General features: G+C 38.3%; 2 protein-coding genes and 2 pseudogenes across 2 annotated transcripts; all 4 read right to left on the minus strand.

The window, feature by feature from the left end:
• LOC136281989 (uncharacterized) lies at nt 1-5,717 on the minus strand. The gene is made up of 4 exons (XM_066169022.1): nt 4,753-5,717; nt 3,256-3,575; nt 2,001-2,106; nt 1-1,251 (listed from the first exon to the last, which is right to left on the minus strand). Exons 1-4 carry the CDS (start codon nt 5,051-5,053, stop codon nt 986-988), a joined length of 993 nt encoding a protein of 330 aa, XP_066025119.1. The 5' UTR covers nt 5,054-5,717; the 3' UTR covers nt 1-985.
• Nucleotides 5,718-5,848: 131 nt separating this feature from the next.
• On the minus strand, nt 5,849-8,444 carry LOC136281987 (uncharacterized). Its single transcript, XM_066169019.1, has 4 exons — nt 8,044-8,444; nt 7,177-7,466; nt 6,816-6,918; nt 5,849-6,620 (listed from the first exon to the last, which is right to left on the minus strand). Exons 1-4 carry the CDS (start codon nt 8,333-8,335, stop codon nt 6,229-6,231), a joined length of 1,077 nt encoding a protein of 358 aa, XP_066025116.1. The 5' UTR covers nt 8,336-8,444; the 3' UTR covers nt 5,849-6,228.
• A 625-nt stretch (nt 8,445-9,069) lies between these two features.
• Nucleotides 9,070-19,308, minus strand: LOC136281967 (uncharacterized; annotated as a pseudogene).
• Nucleotides 19,309-19,408: 100 nt separating this feature from the next.
• Nucleotides 19,409-23,447, minus strand: LOC136281968 (uncharacterized; annotated as a pseudogene).
• Nucleotides 23,448-24,272: the final 825 nt, after the last annotated feature.

The following is a 24,272-nucleotide window of genomic DNA, read 5'->3' on the forward strand; positions in this document are numbered from 1 at the left end:
CCTCAGCTGCATGAACAACGAACACAGCGTAATCTACTGTCTTTATGTTTGGAACCGTTAGGAAAACGATTTCCTCGATTTGTTCTCGCCTAAACTCGTTTCTCTTGAGTTGTAAAATCTTGAAGGGAACCTTCCCTTTAACGGCTTTGAACAAAGCTTCCACCTCACTTAACTTACACAAGTTATCGCAATTGAAGAGGTGAAAGCCTCTTGGCGTATTACTCGCCATGTTTGTTGTTTTTGGTTGTAAGCGGATGTCCTTGTTTCCGAGAAAAAAACAAACTGTTCAGCAACAAGGTGATTGGCGACGCGAAATGAACTGAAGTCTATTTTGTGAGTACTGCCCACTTGCGCACGTAATAAATTCCATTAATGAAATTTATGACAAATATATGCGGCGAAATGAAGCAATCTGCTTACTTTTGTTTTTTTCGTCATATCTCATTAAATAATTTTTATTACACTTTTTGTCATCTAATAGAGGTTTATGATATTCTGATGACTAGACGATTAGGGGCAATCAGTCTCTCAGTCATGGCAAAGCCACATCGCATTTTTGTCAAGTTTTTTGGTTGAACTGCTGACTATACCTTGGGGAAATAAAACTTTTATTTACATAACAACTCCAGGGATCGATATCATCCGCACTTCCTAACCTGTGGTTATTACTAGTCAAATCATATTTAAAAATAGGAGTGCTTTGTAGCACAAGTACAAGTCGAACATAGCCCAGGCTAAGACCAACGCATTCTTGGAGGATGTACATGCTAACGTTACAGTTAATGTTGATGATTGAAATAGGAAAAGAGCTACCTATAGAATTTCCTTTGGAATTCACATAGCGATGCACAGATTTGTATAGGTGACAGTCGGAAACATCGCTGGCCTATCCTCAGAACAAAGGGGGTACAATTAACGAAGGGAAGTTGTGTTCACCTCAGTTTTGTTTTATGAGAACTCCTGTTTCTACTAATTTCTAATCTCCTTACGAAATTGAACACCATGCCTTCTTTGGTGTGACAACGACATTGTGAATTTCTCCACTTTTGTTACCAAACACCTTCAATTTGGCAAATGGTGTTGACTTCCATTTTTGTTCCAAATCTTTTGCATCTTCTTCAGATGGTTGCCAGCTTTCTACCCGGGTCACCACGTCCTTGCTTTCAAACGAAATTTTTCCATAACGCATGCGTGTTTCGAGCAGTAAAAATCCAGATTGTTCGTGATCGGTGCTGAAGTGTGAATCGGAAACTGGAAAAATAGTAACATGAAAATGCATTTAGTAGCTAGTGACATGTAATGTTTCGGTATCTTGCAAATATGTTTACACAGTGGGTATGTTATCAATGGTCACCCAATTGCCCAAAATGACTTTGCTATCCAGGTGATGACGGGAGAGAGCACTTGCTAAGAAGATGTTTTTTGGGGATGGTGCCATTGGTCCTACCTATTTTCAGTATGCTTACAAATGTTTTAATAGTTTCCAAAACTTGTGGTTGTCATTGGATGATTGAATCCTGCATGGTGTTCACCACAGTCATCATCCTCCAGTTACCTTTTGATCTGTTATGAGTTAAGGGACCTTTTAATGGCATCTCATATACGTAAGTGGGTTATATGAAATGCACAACAAAGCTGTAATCGTAGTTGCTCGAGACCCAAATTGAGAAGGACCGACGCAAGGCTTTTGAGAAAGGACACAGCTCAGCCAAACTTAACCCTTTAACTCCCGAGAACTGAATGTTGATTCTCCCCTCTGGTTGCTAGACATTTCCTCGTATATAAGTTACGAGAATTTCGTGTTAGATCAAGATAACAACTTCTATCTGATACATTTGAGTATTCTCATTACCTGTTTGCTAGATAGTGCATGGATATTGTAGGGAGAAGTTACTGGTTGATCACTTCTGGGAGTTAAAAGGTTAAACGCGCAAGGGACATCTGGCTTCTGTTTCCTGGGGTCAATACCCATGTCATAGTATTACTACCGTTTTTTATACCTGGAAGAACACATGGTTCATTCTCTTCTTCAATTTTCTCCTCTGTCTGTTGTTCATCAAGAGAGTTTTCGGCATCAGAAGGTACTTGTTGAGAGATCTCGGGCGACTGAGTGGTTTATACAGAAAAGCAAAAAATAAAACGAACATTTACTCAGGGTCTGAATCAATATTTGTGGCTCTGTGTTAAACTTTATCGTAAAATGAAGCTTATTTGTGTATGCAAGGATTTACATTGGTTTGATTTGAGGACTTATAAACCCTTTAAACCCTTAGAGAGGCTAGCGTCTTATTTCTCCGTACAATATCACCCATGAATCAAACAGTAAGGTCATGAGAATAAAGGAAATGATCACTGGGGAAATAACTTTTTGATTGGCAAACAAATTCTTCTTGTCAGCACCTTAGGAAATGTATAAAGAAAAGTGTGAAGAATTTGCATACTGATGTTATGGTGTAAACGATTAACTAGCTTATCAAACAGTACAACCATGCATGTCCAGATCAAAAAAGCAACAAGAACATCAACAGTAGCTATAACTGTCTAACCAATTTTACCTCGCCATGAATTCAAAGATTGCTAAAAATATTAATTTGAGTTACTTAATGGGGCTCGAAGTCCCCTCAAGAGAGTATAGCAACAACAAAAAAACGTTCCAATGAACAGTTTAGTGACATAAAACATTGATTCAAGCAAGCTTGGTGCAACAGCAAAGGTCATCGAACATTTTAGCAAACAATGCAAACCATAGGCCTCGCTTGAGTTTTTCTCAAAGTTTATAATCATGACGCTGTCCATGACAGAAATATCGGATAAAGATGTCGTACTTCAGTTCCTGCTGTGAATATCCCTAAATAAAATCCTCCCTCCCCTTCAGCGTTATCTTTAAAGGGGAGGGGGTTGGATCCTACGTCTGATCAAAGGAGGCACTGTAACATTTTTCCTCCTAAGGAACAGGCTTTTGGTCGCAAATGAATCGAGAAAGATGGTAAATTTACAGTTTGCTTATCAACTTAAGGACGACGTTACGCTCTTTGACGGGTATAAAAGGAAACTAGCCTCAAACAGTCAGACTTCCCGCCCTGGTGCTCTACCGCAAAGCTATAGGAAACTTGTTCGGTTAGCCCGAAAGCAGTGGAAAATCTTCAGATCTACCATGCGATGATCAGTGAAATCGCGGCTACATAGTCCCTTAGCTCACTGGACCGCATTAGACCTGAGAATACGTAAATCGATAATTAGACATGTCATAATCACCTGACTCTGTGTGGCTACTGGGGATGTTATCCAGGTTTCTTCAGGTCTGGGTTCAATTCTAACGGGCTCTGCCACCAATTGACTCGTAAACTTCTGTCCCTTTTTGGTGGAATCAAAGTAATGTATTAGTGCTTCTTCGTGAATAGCTCTGTGTTTCCTGTTCCACGAAAATATAAAGCTTTTTCTACCATCAATGAATTGTGGACGAAGTTGGCGGGATAATGCTGTGTTCCTGGCCCGACGAGAAAGCATAGAACGGTTTTCTTCGTCATCGTCGCTGTAATTGTCATCCCCTCCTATGACAATCAATACTTTTTCATCTTGAAATGAAAAAAAAAGAGGGATATAATAATGTATGATACATGATGCAATAAAGCTGTAGATGTATTGGGAGTTCCGTCACATTGTAGCCATAACTCCATATGCGAATATATTAAAGTTCACACAGCAACCAGGTGGACAATCAGACATAGTTTGATGCACACTGGTTTGCAGATTTAATGAATGTAACCGAAGAAGTTACAATTCATAGACCCAACGTTTCGACACTCCTGTCTAGTGCCTTCATCAGGGGGGATCTAAACGCTGCAACAAGAGGTCCTTTTATATGATCACTAATTAGCGGCCTTTTTTCTGACGAGGTGTAAATAAGCGTCAGGAAGCAGACCGCCATCGTCACGATTTAAAGGAGCGTGGGCGGAGTTAATGTGCCAAGCCTCCAAACAAAGGCGCTGGTGGTAACGCCGATTAGTGGTGATAATTTTAGAATTATCCCACCCAATTGTATGGTTGGTTAGGCAAGTATGCTCCGATAAAGCTGAATTTTCCATTTTGCAAAGAAAAACCGCTTTTTGGTGCTCTTTTAACCGTGTACCAAACTGGCGTTTGCTCCTTTAAATCGTGACGATGGCGGTCTGCTTCCTGACGCTTATTTACACCTCGTCAGAAAAAAGGCCGCTAATTAGTGATCATATAAAAGGACCTCTTGTTGCAGCGTTTAGATCACCCCTGATGAAGGCACTAGACAGGAGTGTCGAAACGTTGGGTCTATGAATTGTAACTTCTTCGGTTACATTCATTAAATCTGCAAACCAGTGTAGCATCAAACTATGTCCATATGCGAATTGGGTAAAGTGATATTATTTGAGATAAAATTAGAGTCTTTAGGAGCCCTATCTCTAAAAGAAGTCTCTTTTATCTTATATATTGCACCACTTTGGCGACAACCTTTCGCGCAGGTCGAGAAACTCACTCTTTCATTTTTCCCCATATATCGAGTCACTTTTCTATTTTTAAAATTTTAAGATAATCAGTACTGATTTTTATTCATTGGTTGTACCGAACATCTATGTTTTTGAGCGTAGTAAAATATTTCTGACTATCTTGGACAGGAAGAATTACCCGGCAAAGGTTCTTAGAAACAACACACGACGAATAACTTGACGAATTAGGAATCCCGCACTCCATGACTTTGTTCAAGGTAAATTTGTAACCTACCAGAGCCTGTTCGCTTCTTGAGAGCCTCATAAATCTTTCCATGACCACTGTCTTCGCTGAAAGAGAGGCAGCATTCACCGGCATGCACAACAAACACTGCATAATCCATCTTCAAGTTGGGGATAGTTTCGTTGACCATATCCGAGATTTGTCCGCCGCTGAAGTAGCCTTTTACGATCTTAAAAGAAGTTTTCACTACAAGCTTCTTTTCGACAGCTTTCAAAAGCTCTTCCACCTCGTTTAAATCACATAAATTGTCGCAATTACAAAGATAAATGTATGTCTCCTTCGTGGGCGCCATATTTAGCGTTACTAACGGTAGTTCGATTGTTTTCAGTTTTCAAGAAGAGCTGTTTCTTAGAAATAGCGTCTCTGTCACGCAACGAGACATTTGGTATGGAAAATAACGCAATTTCTCTTCTCTGCCAAAGAAATAAGGATGGAATTCATATTCTGTTCTCAGTTACTGACAATGATTCTGAAATGGTTTGGGGTAGAGAGTTCGACAAAACTGCAAAGGGAATGAAATATATGAAGCATTTTTCACGTCCTCAAGAGAGAACATTTTCTTTAAGCTGTTCCTATTGTTTTGCTACTATTTTGTCTTAAGAGCCCTGCCGAACATTTTACTACCCTATTCCTTTAAACAACGGAAGTCAGAGCAGATTGCACAGCTGCATATTAGTACCAATCTTCAAGGAGCTAAACCAAGGTTTGTTGATCCTCAAAACGTTTACTACCTAAGTATTGTCTTGGTTGATCTTTCGAAATATGCCCATTTTGCTGTTTTGAACATTAGATGAACCTCCCTTCAGTTTCTCCTATTTTGGTGTTTTTCTATCCAAAATAACTTTTTTGTGGTTTCCGTCCGTCAACAGCGTCAAAGATTATTTTTCATGTCACACAAAACGGGCGAATTTATTGTGCATAACGTAACTCTTTAAAGTTATCACTAGTTCGTCGATGAAACTGTCTAAAAGAGAACATTCCACAAAGAATCATGTCAGCTTGAGTGAATCAAATGTAGATAAACATCAAGAAAACGGGATGGAAAATGGAAAAGGTTCCAATAATGACGGAGGTCATTACACTCTGATGATGTACTACCTTTCTGTTTCCTTTTATTTTCGAAAATTCATCATCCGGAATCTGATCATTACTTCTGTCCAAGCTGGCTGTAGTATCAACGAAAGTCTTTTAATAGTACTAATCTCAGGTAAAAGATCAACTCCTAGCTTCAAACCATTTATTGTATTAGGTTTCATGTGTCAGTCTAGTCCTCTAGGAAATAATAATCCTCTTATCGCTTTATGCATAGCCTAGGCCTGCAATTGACGATAATCTGGTGGAACTTTACTGATGAAACAGAGGTGAGAATGACAACGGTATTTTTTCAGAAAAAGTCAGATTCCTCTGACCAGTCCCAAAACATTTATACATTTCTTTGAGCATCATTATATATTGTATATGCTTAAGTCACTTTTTACTCTCTTTTTGGTTGTTTAGCCATAGAAAAAAGCAAACTCGCGGCCGCAGTGCTCTGATACAACGACTTATCCCCCAGAAACCACAGATGAAAAATATGCAATAAAGATACGGCCTAAGAGAATACCAAAACCTGCTCCAAACAGGCGTCACGTCCTTAACAACGCATCTAACTGCTGCATTTCCATCACTAATAAACCTAACTGTAGCCTTCGGTGTCTGCTTATGGCGTTCCATGACGTCTGATTCGTGTTGGGTCGAAGGCCGCCAACTTTTCTTCCACTGCACAACGTCCAGAGGCTGATAAGAAATCTTTCCATAACGCATGCAAGTTTCCAAGAGCACCATTCCAGCTGGGTAGTCACAGGTAGCTTTATCTGGTTCTGTGATAAAAATTAAGAAAATAAAAAAAAGGAAAAAAAAGAAAACAAGAGACATTGATTTTGCGACGCAAAGCTCTGTTGCGTTTTAGAGAGACAGAAGAGTTGTGCCATTTGCGATAACATCTACCCCACAGACTAAAACACTCTGGAAAGAATTCTTGAGTTGAGGATGAGAATCCTGTTTTCGATCCTTACCTTTCCCACCATATACTTCATTTTGACTTGTCCCTTTCTGATCATTTTGTCCATAGGATCCATTTCCTTTAGCATGCTCAGGCTTTTTCGGAGAATCTTCTCTCTGGGGTGCGAATGAACACGTTATTCTATAATTTCCTTTTATTTTCTAAATATTATTCAAAGGAAAGGGATAAAGAGTTTTAATTACGAAGACGAAAAATTATGATTTCCTTCCCGGAATCAATGTTTCACACAGCCTGATTTCCCCCAAACTAGAAAATGGTTTTGGAGAGGAGGTAAAGCAAAAAGGAAAAAGGAAAGTGAATGAAAAAGAGAAACATTCACAGCTTTACTTTCAAGAAAAATAAATATGCAATACTTCTCTCTCAACATTTGTCACTGAAGCCGAAATAACAGGTTCTGATGTTGGTACATATTCAAACTTCAGCCCACTCTTGGTGGTATCCAAAAAATGCAACAGTGCTTCCACGTGAATTGCTCGGTGTCTATCGCTCCATGAGAAAATGAAGCTTTTCCTGCCATCAAGATACTCCTCATGGAACTGTGAAGCTACTTTTCTACGCGCCCAACGTGAGATCACAAACTTGGCTTTTTCTTCTTCATCTTTGTAGTTGTCATCGCCACCAATGACTATTAATACTTTATCCCCTAATTTTGAATTTAAGAATTTTTAGGCAACTGATAGTTATAAATACAGAATTCTAACAACTATTTGGACAAAGTTTGACTTTAAAATTGACCGTTATGCAATGGAAAGTTGCCAACTTGATATGATTGACCTCAACTCGAGTAAATAATATGCTGTAATTATTCAACAAGAGCTGAAAGAATATATTCACATATAAAACACTGTTTGATTTTTACGGCATGTGCGAGCGTAACGCATTTTTTAGGCTATTGTTTTTAAAAAGATAGCAAATATCCTCTGATTCCTTGTCTTTAAAAGTGACTCATGGGGATGACATTCTCTAGTGCGACAAACTTCCGTTTGCTCCTGCGTGACATGTACATTGAGTACAAATATCATGTGACCAATGGCCGAATGCATGAAAGCGAAAGTTGGTTTGTTATTGTCTTTCAGCAATGTTGGAAAATCTAGTTTTCGTCTCCCGAATCAAATCCATCTCTTTGCAACTTTCAAAAACATAATCAGTAATGAATGATCAATTTTTTAGCGTCAGATAAATCTTCTACTCTAAAGAAACTGTTTTCTTGTTGAACTCACCAGTGGCGCCTAACAAAGCCCTGTAAATCTTCGAGTAACCAATTCCGGCGTTGTCCTCGTTGATCGACAAACGAGATTCATGTGCATGAACCACAAAAACCGCAAAATCCATTTGTAACCGAGGAATAGTGGTTTTACAAAGTTCCCCCATTTGATTCAGACGAAAATGAAACTTTTCAACCTTGAAATTGCATTTACCGTTCACTTCGAGTAAAAGCGTTTCCACTGAATCCAGTTTAAACGTTTTATCGCAGTTAAAAAGATAAACGGTTTGAGTCGTGCTTTTCGCCATGATGTGATTCAGTCAGCTTTTTCTGACCAAACACGTCCTTTTCGATCACTGTGTACGCTTGTTCCTTTGCTCGAGATTTACTCTTACTGTGGTAATTCAGGGAATTAAGTTGCAGCGGCCCGTTACAACTTTTCCGAGAATGCTTCTGCGTGATAGTCACGCAACTTACTTTACTGTTCTCAATGCAAGAAAATTCTGACCGCGCTAGAATAACAAGACATTTGACGAAAATCGGGATAACACGAAGAAAAAAGATTAATAAATAAATAGAGATATATGAATAGTATTAGGTTAATTCGTATATGAATCTGTAAATAAAGAAAAACTTCATCAAAGAGAACAGTTCTCTCAGCTCCCTCAGCTGTCTTCTCAATCATTCACTTGTGACCAAATAGGAACTCATTTTATAAACCGCAATTTAGAACGGCGCGTCCGTTTCCAAACTGAACATACGCAGTAAAGAACAGGGATAAAATATACTGGCCTTTCTCTTCTGTGGGTGATGATTACCAAAATTAAAATTTTTTTTTGGCAAAAATTATATTTATAACTTTAGGAACTACAAAATAGAGCCGAGGTATTTGATTTTATGGCCACACAGCTTATAGAAAGCTTTTCATAGCTATCAAGACCAGAATCCAATAAGGAGAGGAAAAATGGACTTTTAATGAGTCATTTTTTTTCTACTTGAGATTTACATAAATTGCTCATGCAAAAACATTCTCTTGCGACTTTTAAGTTTCCGTCAGGAAATTGACTTCTGAAGTGTTGTTCAACACTTTTTTGATTGTTTCTGTATTCAAATATAAGGTAAGTATACATTTTCCGATCAAAAAGTGATGTCAAATGAAATGGGATTTCGTAACTTTTTCTTCTTGAAGGACTTAGCTCAGCTTCGTCATGTTTAGTGAATCACACATAGTTCCTAATTCATTTTTTCAGCTATAGAAAAAAAATCGTGCTCTTTATAAAAGAGCAAAGTAACTGCAAAGTAAATAAACAAAAGAAACTTTCAGCACCCTTGAAAACAAGACCTCGGTTTAAGATTGTAAGCTATTTTGTCTTTCTGATTTTCGTCTCTCAGTTCTGATGGCCTATTACATTTTCATTGCTAGCCTGTAGTCTGACAGCGCGCGGGACATGGCTGACTCTTTGACGACAGTGCGAACGCCTCCCGAACTCTCTTCACAATAGATCTCTACTTCTGCCCGTGGAACATGACTGTATTTCTCGAGAAAATCAGAGACCAAGTGCTCCGGTGGCTTATAGCCCTCTTTCATTTCCACCACATCCCCTTCTGCGAATGAGATCCTACCAAAGCGAATAGACGTCTTCAACACTAGCATTTCGTTAAGGACTCCGTCACACTTGCGAGGGCGTCCTCTCCACCAAAGGACAATGCCTTTCTCGCCAAGCAGCAACTCCAGTTACTTGGACTTCTTCGCTCTGTGATAGTGGCAACGTCTTTGCAATTATGTCTGAGTGCATTATTACGACTACCACTCTGTCTGGATATAGAAATGGTAAAAATACGTCAGAAAGAAACCTGCTGTTATAACATTCAATAAACGTAACTTTACAGGAAATTATCACTCTTCAATATTCCCGTATCTTTTAAGAAAATAGATTTTAAATGTTTCGTCGAACTAAATTCATAGTTAAAATTACACAAAATGGTATTGCAAAGTAGATTTTATTTAAACAGGGCCCACTAGTGACCTGATGAAGATATTGTTTATCATTAGCTAAGACGAAAAATTGATCATCCGGCCATCATCGTCGTCTATCAAACTGAAATTGAACTAAAACCCTCCCTTAAAAAATCAGGATTGAGTTTAATTGGGTATTTAGTAGACCACAGCCAGCAGCTACATCTTTAGTTTATAAAATTGAGCCTTTGACAGAGGCCCAACAAGGAAGATCTGGAAGGAACCCTACTGGGTATTAACTCTACCATAACAGGAGGGTCTCAATAGGGTTAACCGTTAGTTTTAAAATGGCCATTAGGCGTAAAAATCAACAAATTTTAACCGTTAGTCGTAACAAACATTAACCGTGAAAATTTTCCTGTGACCACTTAGAAAGATGTTAACCGTTAGCCGTAAATTGGTCAAGATTTTAACCGATAGCCATTTTGACCCTATAGTGGGTCAGACCGTGTCCTCAAACACTAAGTTTATATTTTCTGTGACTTTTCTTACCAGCTGCTTTTTGAACAGTCCTCAACAGTTCTCCAAAGTCAGATCTCTTCCATTCGTTTGACAATGCAATCTGTTTTAAAGCACTCGCCTGTAGCCCAATGGCACATAACGACACAGAGGTTCCCTCCTGCAGATGAGATTTCAGCTCTTTGGGGCTGCCAACATGTATGTCAGAGTGAGTACGCATGCCTGACAAGGGGTACATTTTGCTAATAACTGTCACGGCTGATTGGTCACTGCAGAGAACCATGAAATCCACAACGCCTGAGAAGAAGACAGATAGTCGATATTGGACACTTAGTGGACATGTGATTGAAGTCCAGCATGAAATGCAAATAATTAAAACCATTAAAGAGGATTTCCTTCCGAAAATCATGCACATATTACTTATGGACAAAAAAAAAGCCAAAGTATTGGTGACTTCTCTACTGTCAGTCGTTTAATATCTAATTCATTTCACCTATATTTAAGGCATGATCTGCCTTTCAACTCACTAGTTAGTGTCATGAAAATGTTGACATTTTTAAAACATGTTGATATTGAGTTTTATGCCTGTTTAATAAATGATTCTTTTGGCCTGCTTCTTGTTGCTAAGGTGGTTTGGGAATATTTCTTGAATTTGACGGTCCTGCTCCCCGAAAAAGGAAGCACAATTTTTCTTAATTCATAAGATACTCACTCCCGACAAAAGGCAGGCAGTGAAAATATTAATCACTGAAGCCTAGCTAACAGAGCAGTGTCGATCCCAGACTGACTGATTGTGAGATCTGAATCTACTTATGGCATCCAAGTCATCAGCAGGGCCAAGTTGTTCAAAACACGACTAACCTTACACGGGATTAGTATAATTTTCAACAGAGTTTAATAGCTTTGCAAATTAATTTTTTCTTTTGTATTTTTTCGAGGTAGTCTCAAGTCATATCGAGATAAAATCGGCAACAAAACCTTCACTCTTATACGCGCTCTTCAACACGAGAAATAAGAGCCAAGGTTAACTTGCTAGATTAACGCTAACCCCCTTTCGAACAACCTGGCTCAGCTGCAGGGTCACTAACTGACTGTTATGCTAATTATACCTGTTCTGTTTTCCTTGGTCGAGGAATCCACAACATCGCAAGTTCCTTTGTCAAGTGTGGAAATTGACTGCGGAAGAAAAAAAAATTAATGTCCTAAATTACTAAAAGCGAGCCAGCCTCTAACTTTCCCTTGACTTTCGCCATGCAAATGAAAAGAGGACGCACACACTTTTCAATCTAATTTTCTTGCCTGAGGCCACCGTAATTATGGGGATTTTCAGTGTCTTAGTTTTAGGCAATCCTTTGACCATCGAGTGACCTAACCTATTTTTCCTGGCCGGTATACCTTGGTAACTCTTAAACAGAGTAGACATTTGCCACTGTTATATAGTGCCGTCTCCCAGTAAGCACATTGAGACCTGTGGCAGGAAAACTGGGTTATTTGTATCGAATCGAGGCTTGCTGCTCAAATTCCATGGAAGTAAAGTCCAAAACTTTTCTCTCCTGGTTTGGTTTGTACATTTGGTTGTGCCATGGATCTTTGTAAAACAACATCTTAGCTACATTTGACTTTCCACATTAGTCTTTCTGAAGTTTACCAATACACCTCGGCTTTGTAGGCCAGTCCTAGGTTTTAGCTCTCGCCCGAAATTGAATCTGCTTATATAAACTGCGCATGAACAATGTGTGTACCTTCTCAACAACACTAGCTGCATCCGTTTTGGCGTGCATCTCTGATTGACAGTCAAATTTGACTCCTGCTTTCTTCGGATCAAGGAAATGCAGCAGTGCCTGCTTGTGGATTGCTCGGTGTTTTTCATTCCAAGAAAATACGAAGCTTTTTCTCCCATCACGAAACTCTTCCTTGAGCTGTGAGCCGACAATCCGATGTGCCCAGCGTGATAAGACATTTTTGTGTTCTTCTGCTTGGTTTTTGTAATGGCTGTCTCCACCAATAACCACACCGACTTTCTCACCTTAAAAATTATCAGGAACCAAACCTTTAGTCCACTCGTAAACGTCTTATGATGTATTCAGGGCTTATCGCAAATACACTACACTGTTGAAATTATTGCTTTCTTTTGCGAACAACCTTGTCCCTCCGATCTCGAGGTTAGACGCGGCCTACCTCGATTTTTCTCTTGCTCACATTAAGTATTTGTCTTCTGGAATTGCAAGTTGCCCCTGTCTCCTTAAAAATATAAAGATCCAGCCTCCGATTAAATGTCTCGACAATAGATTTGATTGCGCTGAGAACGGAATTGAATTAGAAGAAGATATAATTCCGTATACTATGTAATTGGAGCGCACTCGATTATCCTCCAAATAATGAAATACAACCTTTGGTGCAAGTTGCTAATTGAATGAAGTTTAGCGTTTGTTTTCAAAGAAACTTGTGGCAAGTAGAATGGACGACACTTGAACTTACTTTGAAAGGTTTCTTGCTTGACTCATATAATGTATTCAAAGATGGCAATGATTACTCAACTAGGTTGGACTCGTATATAATTTATGTACAGCGTCTCTCGACGTTTCACTCACAATGGCGATGTCGTATTACCCTGATTACAAAAGAAAGCTAGTCTCCAGATGGTGAAGACAACTGCACTAAAATTTCACTCTGGTTTTGAGTGTTTGTAAATCTTCAAGCCAAAAAATATAGGTATGAAAGCGAAACAGTTTTGCTTGGTTAGCCTTTATTATAAATAATAGTTAAAATCAGCCTGTTTAACCAATTTTTCGAACGATGGCACCAATTTACAATCGCACAGGTAGGCTTATGGAACAAACTCCCTAAAACATGTATAAAGATGAGAGCAAGAAAATGTCAACAAAATATACTTCCGCCATGACAGTGGAGAAGACTTACCAGTAGCGTCCAGCAGTGCTCTGTAAACTTTTGTGTAACTGCTTTCTACTTTACTATCGTTGAATGATAGACAAGATTCATCGGCATGAACCACAAGAAAAGCGAAGTCAATGTGAAGTTTAGAAATGGTGTTTTCGCATAATTTAGACATGTCACGGAGACTGAAATAATGTTTCGATACCGTAAAAGTGAAAGGTATTTTCTTTTGGACGGATCGAATCCAAGCGTCAACGACGGTAAGATCGTAAGTGTTATCGCAGTTGAAAAGATACACGCGCTTCTTCTCAGACATTGGTTATGTTTCGAGGCGAAATTTTAGACTACTGGATGAACTGAGCTGCTTTCCGACTTGTTTGTTTGTCTTCGAGTTTGTTGGACGCGTTCTTAGAAATGACCGTTTACGGTTTTGTTTCGATTCCTAGAATAAACGTCACTATTAAAAGAGTCACGCAATTTCTATGATGCTACCCAAGAGTGCAAGTTGGTTGTTAAACTGCACTTCAAGTATATAGTCACTTACAAGAACTATCTGTGAATGCATTAATGACCCGTTACTTAACCTTTTAAACCCAAAGAGTGACTAGCATCAAATTTCTCATTACAATATCACCCCTGAATCACACATTAACATCATGAGAATAAAAGAAATGATCATCAACAAGAGAAGCTTTTGATTAGTAAACAAATTCTCCTTGTCAGCACCTCAGGGAATTGATTTTAGGGTGTAAAGGGCTAAACGTTTATCTTTGATGCTGCGGTTATGAAACGAAGGATTAATTTGACTGAGGTAAGACTTTCCACCTAATTGAGTTCGTCGTAACCAATAACAAATGAATACTGAAGGGGAATAGATAATATTCCTTTACTACTTCTGCGGCATGAAAATTTTGACCTTTTCAAACGGTACCGCTCTCGAACATATCAAAGTATGAATGCTTTTCCTTAAATAACAGTTAATTAGGAAATCAAAACATTCGAAAAATGGTTCATTCCCTCATGTCAATCATCTAAATTATCCGGTGACATAGAAGAGAGCAAACAGATGAAATGAGATCAACCAAGCCATAATGGTCCTATTGGCTCACATTTCAGTTTTATTATATGTTAATAACAACTTATTGTTCAAGTCTGAACTTACTGATAAGAGACAGATTCGCTTCTGCAGGGGAGACATCTTGTTTTAATTACATAACTTTTTCTTTTATGTTGTTCCCTAGGTACATTTACGCTTCATTTTGACCTTCAAAAAAATGGCTCTGTACTGCTGTAATCAAAGATGACCGCCAGTTAAGAGTTTTTAAATAAACTGGGTGGAAATTGCTGAAGAATTAAAGAATCAAAGAGAAAATGTAGATATTGCTCGACATTATGCAATTTACAATCTCAACAACAGTCACATTTCTGATAGCAAAACTGAACTAATTAAGATGTACCAATGATAACATCCAACCAAAAGACTTAGTGACTGACAGCAATGGATGCTACTCTTTTACACATTCTCCAAATACACTCATGTCGCATGATCAGTTGCATTTTCAGGTTTATTTTTTATAGCCGACGAAAGGGATTTATTCAAGTTGGGAAGAACATCTCATACACCTTACTTACTGGGGACTTGCAGTGGGATTAACAATAGTTCGATAGTCACCAGTTGTTTTTTCCCGAAAAACTAGCAATTCTGCAATTCTGCATCGGCAGTCGATTGTCGAAGCATATCTTCATCAAACTTCTCAGTTTCATCTTGAAGAGAAATCTCACCATAGCGTAGGCGGGCCTTAAAAAGGAGGGTTATCTTCATTATCTTTTTGAGCTCTTTTCCGTCTAAGTGATCACGAGCGTTTTGGAGTTTGCTTTTGCGGGTTGTTCCCCTTCCACCAAAAAATAACGCCCTTGTCGTCAAGAAGTTCCTTGATTCTTGACATAATAAAGTTTTCTTCTTTCGATGACACGTTACTGTTACGGTCGCTGATAATTAGGACAATTTTTCCGTCTGAAATCAAAATTGAACAAATTTTCCCAACAGCACATAAAAAAAATATCTTAATAACCAGACAAACGCTCGATTTTTGTAAACTTAGTGTTGATGGTCAGAATGACTGCTGCATAGGCATAATTCTGTCCAGCAAATCACATAAAAAACGTTCGTAGAATTTTTAGTCAGTCGCCATCTAATGTTTAACAGTTATGAAGTGTTTTTAGTTATGGGTGTTATGTATTTTAGACTGTTTGCACCACTTCTTCTTCTATGGTACATAAGGTCTCCGCGAAGCGAGGGTTAAGTTGTACCAAAGAAAAGCTGATGACAATGTTGTGTATGAATGTATTGGCGATATTTAGACAGGCTGGCCTAAAAAAGCTCAAAGCTGGTTGAAATGGGGCCTGTATAAAAAATAACAAAGCCAGACCACAACACCGAGAGCTACGTTCAATTGAAGTCGATACGTATGCATACTTTAAGAAGATGTTCTTACCTACATTTCTTTTCGCCGATTCCAACATGCATTGATATGATTTGAATTGAAGCTCATCCTTTAGGGCTCTAGCTTCCACCACAATGAAACAGGATTTTAGAGGGCCAGTGAAGATTGATGAATCGCTCCCGAGATCACCAGGAGACCCGCTGAAGATACAAACCTCGCTAAGAACATTATCAGGGAACAATTCGTTAAGCAAACGTAAATCAGACTGGTCCCGACCAAGGATCAGTACCTTTTTCATTGGTGATAATGGTTTTGTGTTCATGGAATCAAAGGATTCCCGACAAGCTGCTCCCATCCTTTTTTCTGACTCTATATCTGACATACAAAAAGGAAATATTAGCATCCTTCTATTGACCGAGCTCAATTTAAATTAGTGTACGGACCCGAATTTTTTTTCAAGCTTTATTTCAACTACTAGTTCAGTAGTGTTCATACCTGCGAGGATCGCTTCTACATTCGTTTCTTCAACCGCAGTGCACATATATGGTTCTTATATATTTTCAGCCATTATCAATAGTAATAGTTATGATGGTAAAGGAAAAGGATGCTAATCTGTACGATGTTGATGATTGAGATGATAATGACGATGATAACGAAGATCATCACGATGATATCGAAAAGAAAAAAGAAGAGGGGGTGGGTGAGGGATCATTTTTTCCTTACAGATCTCTCTATGTCAAATAGAAAAACAACTAAAATTGGATCAACGTACCGCTCATATCTGTAGGTTTCTCGTCAAAGTCACGCGTATCAGCGTCAGTAGATGTACAAGACTGAAGTAAAGAGTTTGAGTCCTGCTTGGGCCTGGGCCTAGCGTCGAGTGGAAGTCCCTCAGGGGGTTTCTCATTTTCCATTCCCAAGTAGTTCCCTTCTGTATTGCTTGATGCAGTGGTATTCCTGCTAATTTGATCATGAGTTTCAGCTTCCTGTGACAGACGAAACGGTACACACATACTAAAGCAAACGATACTTGAAAATATTTTTATCTAAATATAAACGTATCAGTTTAAAATTTCTTATGGTTGATCGATCTAGGCAACTTACAGTCTCCATTTGAAATTAAATAAGCAAAACATGATGTTTATACATCAAAACTTGGCAAGGGTTTTCCATTCACAAAAGCAGAGACAACTTTGTTTACTACGCTTTTCAGTATTTTTTGCGCGGTGAGTAACATTTGTAAATAGACCTCTGAGAATACCCACTTTCCAAAAAAATGTTAAAGGGCTTGGGATCAAAAAATACCTTCCCACTAATCAAAAAGTAAAGGTAAAGTACAAAGGAAAAAAGGAAACTGAAGGAAAAAGAGAAACATTCACAGCTTTACTGTCGAGAAAAACAAATATGCAATACTTCTCTCTCAATATTTATCTCTGAAGCCGAAGTAACAGGTTCTGATGTTGGTACATATTCAAACTTCTGCCCACTCTTGGTGGTATCCAAAAAATGCAACAGTGCTTCCACGTGAATCGCTCGATATCTATCGCTCCATGAGAAAATGAAGCTTTTCCTGCCATCAAGATACTCCTCACGGAACTGTGAAGCTACTTTTCTACGCGCCCAACGTGAGATCACAAACTTGGCTTTTTCTTCTTCATCTTTGTAGTTGTCATCGCCACCAATGACTATTAATACTTTATCCCCTAATTATGAATTTCAGACTTTTTTTGACAACTGATAGTAATAAATACAGAATTCTAACAACTATTTGTTTGACTTTAAAATTGACCGTTATGAAAATTGACCGTTATGAAATGGAAATTTGCCAACTTAATATGATTGACATCAACTCTTGTAAATAATATGCTGTAATTATTCAACAAGATATTCGCATCCAAAACACTGTTTGATTTTTACGGCATGTGCGAGCGTAACGTATTTTTATTCTATTGTTTTGAAAAAGATAGCAAATATCCTTTGATTCCTTGTCTTTAAAAGCGACTCATAGGGATGACATTCTTTAGTGCGACAAACTTCCGTTTGCTCTTGCGTGACATGTACATGGAATGCAAATATCATGTGACCAATGGCCGATTCATAAAAGCGAAAGTTGGTTTGTTATTGTCTTTCAGCAATGTTCGAAAATCTAGTTGTTGTCCCACCCGAATCAAATCCATCTCTTTGCAGCAAAAACATAATCTGTAATGAATTATCAATTTTTTAGCGTCAGATAAATATTCTACTCCAAAGAAACTGTTTTCTTGTTGAACTCACCAGTGGCGCCTAACAAAGCCCTGTAAATCTTCGCGTAACCAATTCCGGCGTTGTCCTCGTTGATCGACAAACGAGATTCATGTGCATGAACCACAAAAACCGCAAAATCCATTTGTAAACGAGGAATAGTGGTTTTACAAAGTTCCTCCATTTGATTCAGACGAAAATGACACTTTTCAACCTTGAAATTGCATTTACCGTTCACTTCGAGTAAAAGCGTTTCCACTGAATCCAGTTTAAACGTTTTATCGCAGTTAAAAAGATAAACGGTTTGAGTCGTGCTTTTCGCCATGATGTGATTCAGTCAGCTTTTTCTGACCAAACACGTCCTTTTCGATCACTGTGTACACTTACTTCTTTGCTCACGATTTGCTCTTACTGTGTAATTCAGGGAATTAAGTTGCAACGGCCCGTTACAACTTTTCCGAGAATGCTTCTGCGTGACAGTCACGCAACTTACTTTACTGTTCTCAATGCATAAAACTTCTGACCGCGCTAGAATAACAAGACATTTGACGAAAATCGGGTTAACACGAAGAAAAAAGATTAATAAATAAATAGAGATATATGAATAGTATTAGGTTAATTCGTATATGAATCTGTAAATAAAGAAAAACTTCATCAAAGAGAACAGTTCTCTCAGCTCCCTCAGCTGTCTTCTCAATCATTCACTAGTGACCAAATAGGAACTCATTTTATAAACCGCGGCGCGTCCGTTTTCAAACTGAACATACGCAGTAAAGAACAGGGATAAAATATACTGGCCTCTCTCTTCTGTGGGTGATGATTACCAAAATTGAAATTTGTTTTAAGCAAAAATTAAATTTATAACTTTAGGAACTACAAAATAGAGCCGAGGTATTTGATTTTATGGCCACACAGCTTATAGAAAGCTTTTCATAGCTATCAAGACCAGAATCCTATAAGGAGAGGAAAAATGGACTTTTAATGAGTCATTTTTTTCTACTTGAGATTTACATAAATTGCTCATGCAAAAACATTCTCTTGCGACTTTTAAGTTTCCGTCAGGAAATTGACTTCTGAAGTGTTGTTCAACACTTTTTTGATTGTTTGCCTATTCAAATATAATGTAAGTATACAATTTCCGATCAGAAAGTGACGTCAAATAAAATGGGATTTCGTACCTTTTTCTTCTTGAAGGACTTAGCTCAGCTTCGTCATGTTTAGTGAATCACACATAGTTCCTAATTCATTTTTTCAGCTATAGAAAAAAAATCGTGCTCTTTATAAAAGAGCAAAGTAACTGCAAAGTAAATAAACAAAAGAAACTTTCAGCACCCTTGAAAACAAGACCTCGGGTGTCCTCTCCACCAAAGGACCTTTTTTGGCCTTTCTCGCCAAGTAGCATTTCCACTTTTTCAGTTACTTGGACTTCTTCGCTCTGTGATAGTGGCAACGTCTCCGCAATTATGTCTGAGTGCATTATTACGACTACCACTCTGTCTGGATATAGAAATGGTAAAAATACGTCAGAAAGAAACCTGCAGTTATAACATTCAATAACTTTATTGGTAACTTTACAGGAAATTATCACTCCTCAATATTCCCGTATCTTTTAAGAAAATAGATTTTAAATGTTTCGTCGAACTAAATTCATAGTTAAAATTACACAAAATGGTATTGCAAAGTAGATTCTATTTCAACAGGGCCTACTAATGACCTGATGAAGCTATTGTTTATTATTAGCTAAGACAAAAAATTGATTATCCGGCCATCATCGTCGGCTATAAAACTGAAATCGAACTAAAACCCTCCCTTAAAAAATCAGGATTGAGTTTAATTGGGTATTTAGTAGACCACAGCTAGCAGCTACATCTTTAGTTTATAAAATTGAGCCTTTGACAGAGGCCCAACAAGGAAGATCTGGAAGGAACCCTACTGGGTATTAACTCTACCATAGCAGGAGGGTCTCAATAGGGTTAACCGTTAGATTTTAACCGATAGCCATTTTGACCCTATAATGGGTCAGACCGTGTCCTCAAACACTAAGTTTACATTTTCTGTGACTTTTCTTACCAGCTGCTTTTTGAACAGTCCTCAACAGTTCTCCAAAGTCAGATCTCTTCCATTCGTTTGACAATGCAATCTGTTTTAAAGCACTCGCCTGTAGCCCAATGGCACATAACGACACAGAGGTACCCTCCTGCAGATGAGATTTCAGCTCTTTGGGGCTGCCAACATGTATGTCAGAGTGAGTACGCATGCCTGACAAGGGGTACATTTTGCAAATAACTGTCACAGCTGATTGGTCACTGCAGAGAACCATGAAATCCACAACGCCTGAGAAGAAGACAGATAGTCGATATTGGACACTTAGTGGACATGTGATTGAAGTCCAGCATGAAATGCAAATAATTAAAACCATTAAAGAGGATTTCCTTCCGAACATCATGCACATATTGCTTATGGACAAAAAAAATTCCAAAGTATTGGTGACTTCTCTACTGTCAGTCGTTTAATATCTAATTCATTTCACCTATATTTAAGGCATGATCCAACTTTCAACTCACTAGTTAATGTCATGAAAATGTTGACATTTTTAAAACATGTTGATATTGAGTTTTATGCCTGTTTAATAAATGATTCTTTTGGCCTGGATCTTGTTGCTAAAGTGGTTTGGGAATATTTCTTGAATTTGACGGTCCTGCTCCCCAAAAAAGGAAAAACAATTTTTCTTAATTCATAAGATACTCACTCCCGACAAAAGGCAGGCAGTGAAAATATTAATCACCCAAGCCTAGCTAACAGAGCAGTGTCGATCCCACACTGACTGATTGTGAGATCTGAATCTACTCATGGCATCCAAGTCATCAGCAGGGCCAAGTTGTTCAAAACACGACTAACCTTACACGGGATTAGTATAATATTAGTATAATTTTCAAAAGAGTTTAATAGCTTTGCAAATTAATTTTTTCTTTTGTATTTTTTTCCAGCTAGTCTCAAGTCATATCGAGATAAAATCGGCAACAAAACCTTAACTCTTATACGCGCTCTTCAACACGAGAAATAAGAGCCAAGGTTAACTTGCTAGATTAACGCTAACCCCCTTTCGAACAACCTGGCTCAGCTGCAGGGTCACTAACTGACCGTTATGCTAATTATACCTTTTCTGTTTTCCTTGGTCGAGGAATCCACAACATCGCAAGTTACTTTGTCAAGTGCGGAAATTGACTGCGGAAGAAAAAAAATTAATGTCCTAAATTACTAAAAGCGAGCCAGCCTCTAACTTTCCCTTGACTTTCGCCATGTAAATGAAAATAGGAAGCACACACTGTTCAATCTAATTTTCTCGCCTGAGGCCACCGTAATTATAGGGATTTTCAGTGTCTTTGTTTTAGGCAATCCTTTGACCATCGAGTGACCTAACCTATTTTCCTGGCCGGTATACCTTGGTAACTCTTAAACAGAGTAGACATTTGCCACTGTTATACAGTGCCGTCTCCTAGTAAGCATATTTAGACCTGTGGCAGGAAAACTGGGTTATTTGTATCGAGTCGAGGCTTGCTGCTCAAATTCCAGGGAAGTAAAGTCCAAAACTTTTCTCTCCTGGTTTGGTTTGTACATTTGGTTGTGCCATGGATCTTTGTAAAACAACATCTTAGCTACATTTGACTTTCCACATTAGTCTTTCTGAAGTTTACCAACACACCTCGGCTTTGTAGGCCAGTCCTAGGTTTTAGCTCTCGCCCGAAATTGAATCTGCTTATATAAACTGCGCATGAACAATGTGTGTACCTTCTCAACAACACTAGCTGCATCCGTTTTGGCGGGCATCTCTGATTGACAGTCAAATTTGACTCCTGCTTTCTTCGGATCAAGGAAATGCAGCAGTGCCTGCTCGTGGATTGCTCGGTGTTTTTCATTTCAAGAAAATACGAAGCTTTTTCTCCCATCACGAAACTCTTCCTTGAGCTGTGAGCCGACAATCCGATGTGCCCAGCGTGATAAGACATTTTTGTGTTCTTCTGCTTGGTTTTTGTAATGGCTGTCTCCACCAATAACCACACCGACTTTCTCACCTTAAAAATTATCAGGAACCAAACCTTTAGTCCACTCGTAAACGTCTTATGATGTATTCAGGGCTTATCACAAATACACTACACTGTTGAAATTATTGCTTTCTTTTGCGAACAACCTTATCCCTCCGATCTCGAGGTTAGACGCGGCCTACCTCGATTTTTCTCTTGCTCACATTAAGTATTTGTCTTCTGGAATTGCAAGTTGCCCCTGTCTCCTTAAAAATATAAAGATCCAGCCTCCGATTAGATGTCTCGACAATAGATTTGATTGCGCTGAGAACGGAATTGAAGAATTGAATTAGAAGAAGATATAATTCCGTATACTATGTAATTGGAGCGCACTCAATTATCCTCCAAATAATGAAATACAACCTTTCGTGCAAGTTGCTAACTGAATGAAGTTTAGCGTTTGTTTTCAAAGAAACTTGTGGCAAGTAGAATGGACGACACTTGAACTTACTTTCAAAGGTTTCTTGCTTGACTCATATAATGTATTCAAAGCTGGCAATGATTACTCAACTAGGTTGGACTCGTATATAATTTATGTACAGCGTCTCTCGACGTTTCACTCACAATGGCGATGTCGTATTACCCTGATTACAAAAGAAAGCTAGTCTCCAGATGGCGAAGACAACTGCACTAAAATTTCATTCTGGTTTTGAGTGTTTGTAAATCTTCAAGCCAAAAAATCTAGGTATGAAAGCGAAACAGTTTTGCTTGGTTAGCCTTTATTATAAATAATAGTTAAAATCAGCCTGTTTAACCAATTTTTCGAACGATGGCACCAATTTACAATCGCACAGGTAGGCTTATGGAACAAACTCCCTAAAACATGTATAAAGATGAGAGCAAGAAAATGTCAACAAAATATACTTCCGCCATGACAGTAGAGAAGACTTACCAGTAGCATCCAGCAGTGCTCTGTAAACTTTGGTGTAACCGCTTTCTACTTTACTATCGTTGAATGATAGACAAGATTCATCGGCATGTACCACAAGAAAAGCGAAATCAATGTGAAGTTTAGAAATGGTGTTTTCGCATAATTTAGACATGTCACGGAGACTGAAATAATGTTTCGATACCGTAAAAGTGAAAGGTATTTTCTCTTGGACGGATCGAATCCAAGCGTCAACGACGGTAAGATCGTAAGTGTTATCGCAGTTGAAAAGATACACGCGCTTCTTCTCGGACATTGGTTATGTTTCGAGGCGAAATTTTAGACTACTGTATGAACTGAGCTGCTTTCCGACTTGTTTGTTTGTCTTCGAGTTTGTTGGACGCGTTCTTAGAAATGACCTTTACGGTTTTGTTTCGATTCCTAGAATAAACGTCACTATTAAAAGAGTCACGCAATTTCTATGGTACTACCCAAGAGTGCAAGTTGGTTGTTCCAACGAAAACAGAGTTTATATGATATTGTAAAGACATAGTTGCGTTAAACTGCACTTCAAGTATACAGTCACTTACAAGAACTATCTGTGAATGCATTAACGACCCGTTACTTAACCTTTTAAACCCAAAGAGTGACCTGCATCTAATTTCTCCTTAAAATATCACCACTGAATCACACATTAGAGTCATGAGAATAAAGGAAATGATTATCAACGAGAGAAGCTTTTGATTAGAAAACAAATTCTCTTTGTCAGCACCTCAGAGAATTGATTTTAGGGTGTAAAGGGTTAAACGTTTATCTTTGATGCTGCGGTTATGAAACGAAGGATTAATTTGACTGAGGTAAGACTTTTCACCTAATCGAGTTCGTCGTAACCAATAACAAGTGAATACTCAAGGGAAATAGATAATGTTCCTTTACTACTTCTGCGGCATAAAAATTTTGACCTTTTCAAACGGTACCGCTCTCGAACATATCAAAGTATGAATGCTTTTCCTTAAATAACAGTTAATTAGGAAATCAAAACATTCGACAAATGGTTCATTCCCTCATGTCAATCGTCTAAATTATCCGGTGACATAGAATAGAGCAAACAGATGAAATGAGATCAACCAAGCCATAATGGTCCTATTGGCTCACATTTCAGTTTTATTATGTTCGTAACAACTTATTGTTCAAGTCTGAACTTACTGATAAGAGACAGATTCGCTTCTGCAGGGGAGA

Source organism: Pocillopora verrucosa, chromosome 6 (assembly GCF_036669915.1).
Source record: "Pocillopora verrucosa isolate sample1 chromosome 6, ASM3666991v2, whole genome shotgun sequence".
Taxonomy (NCBI): Eukaryota; Metazoa; Cnidaria; class Anthozoa; order Scleractinia; family Pocilloporidae; genus Pocillopora; species Pocillopora verrucosa.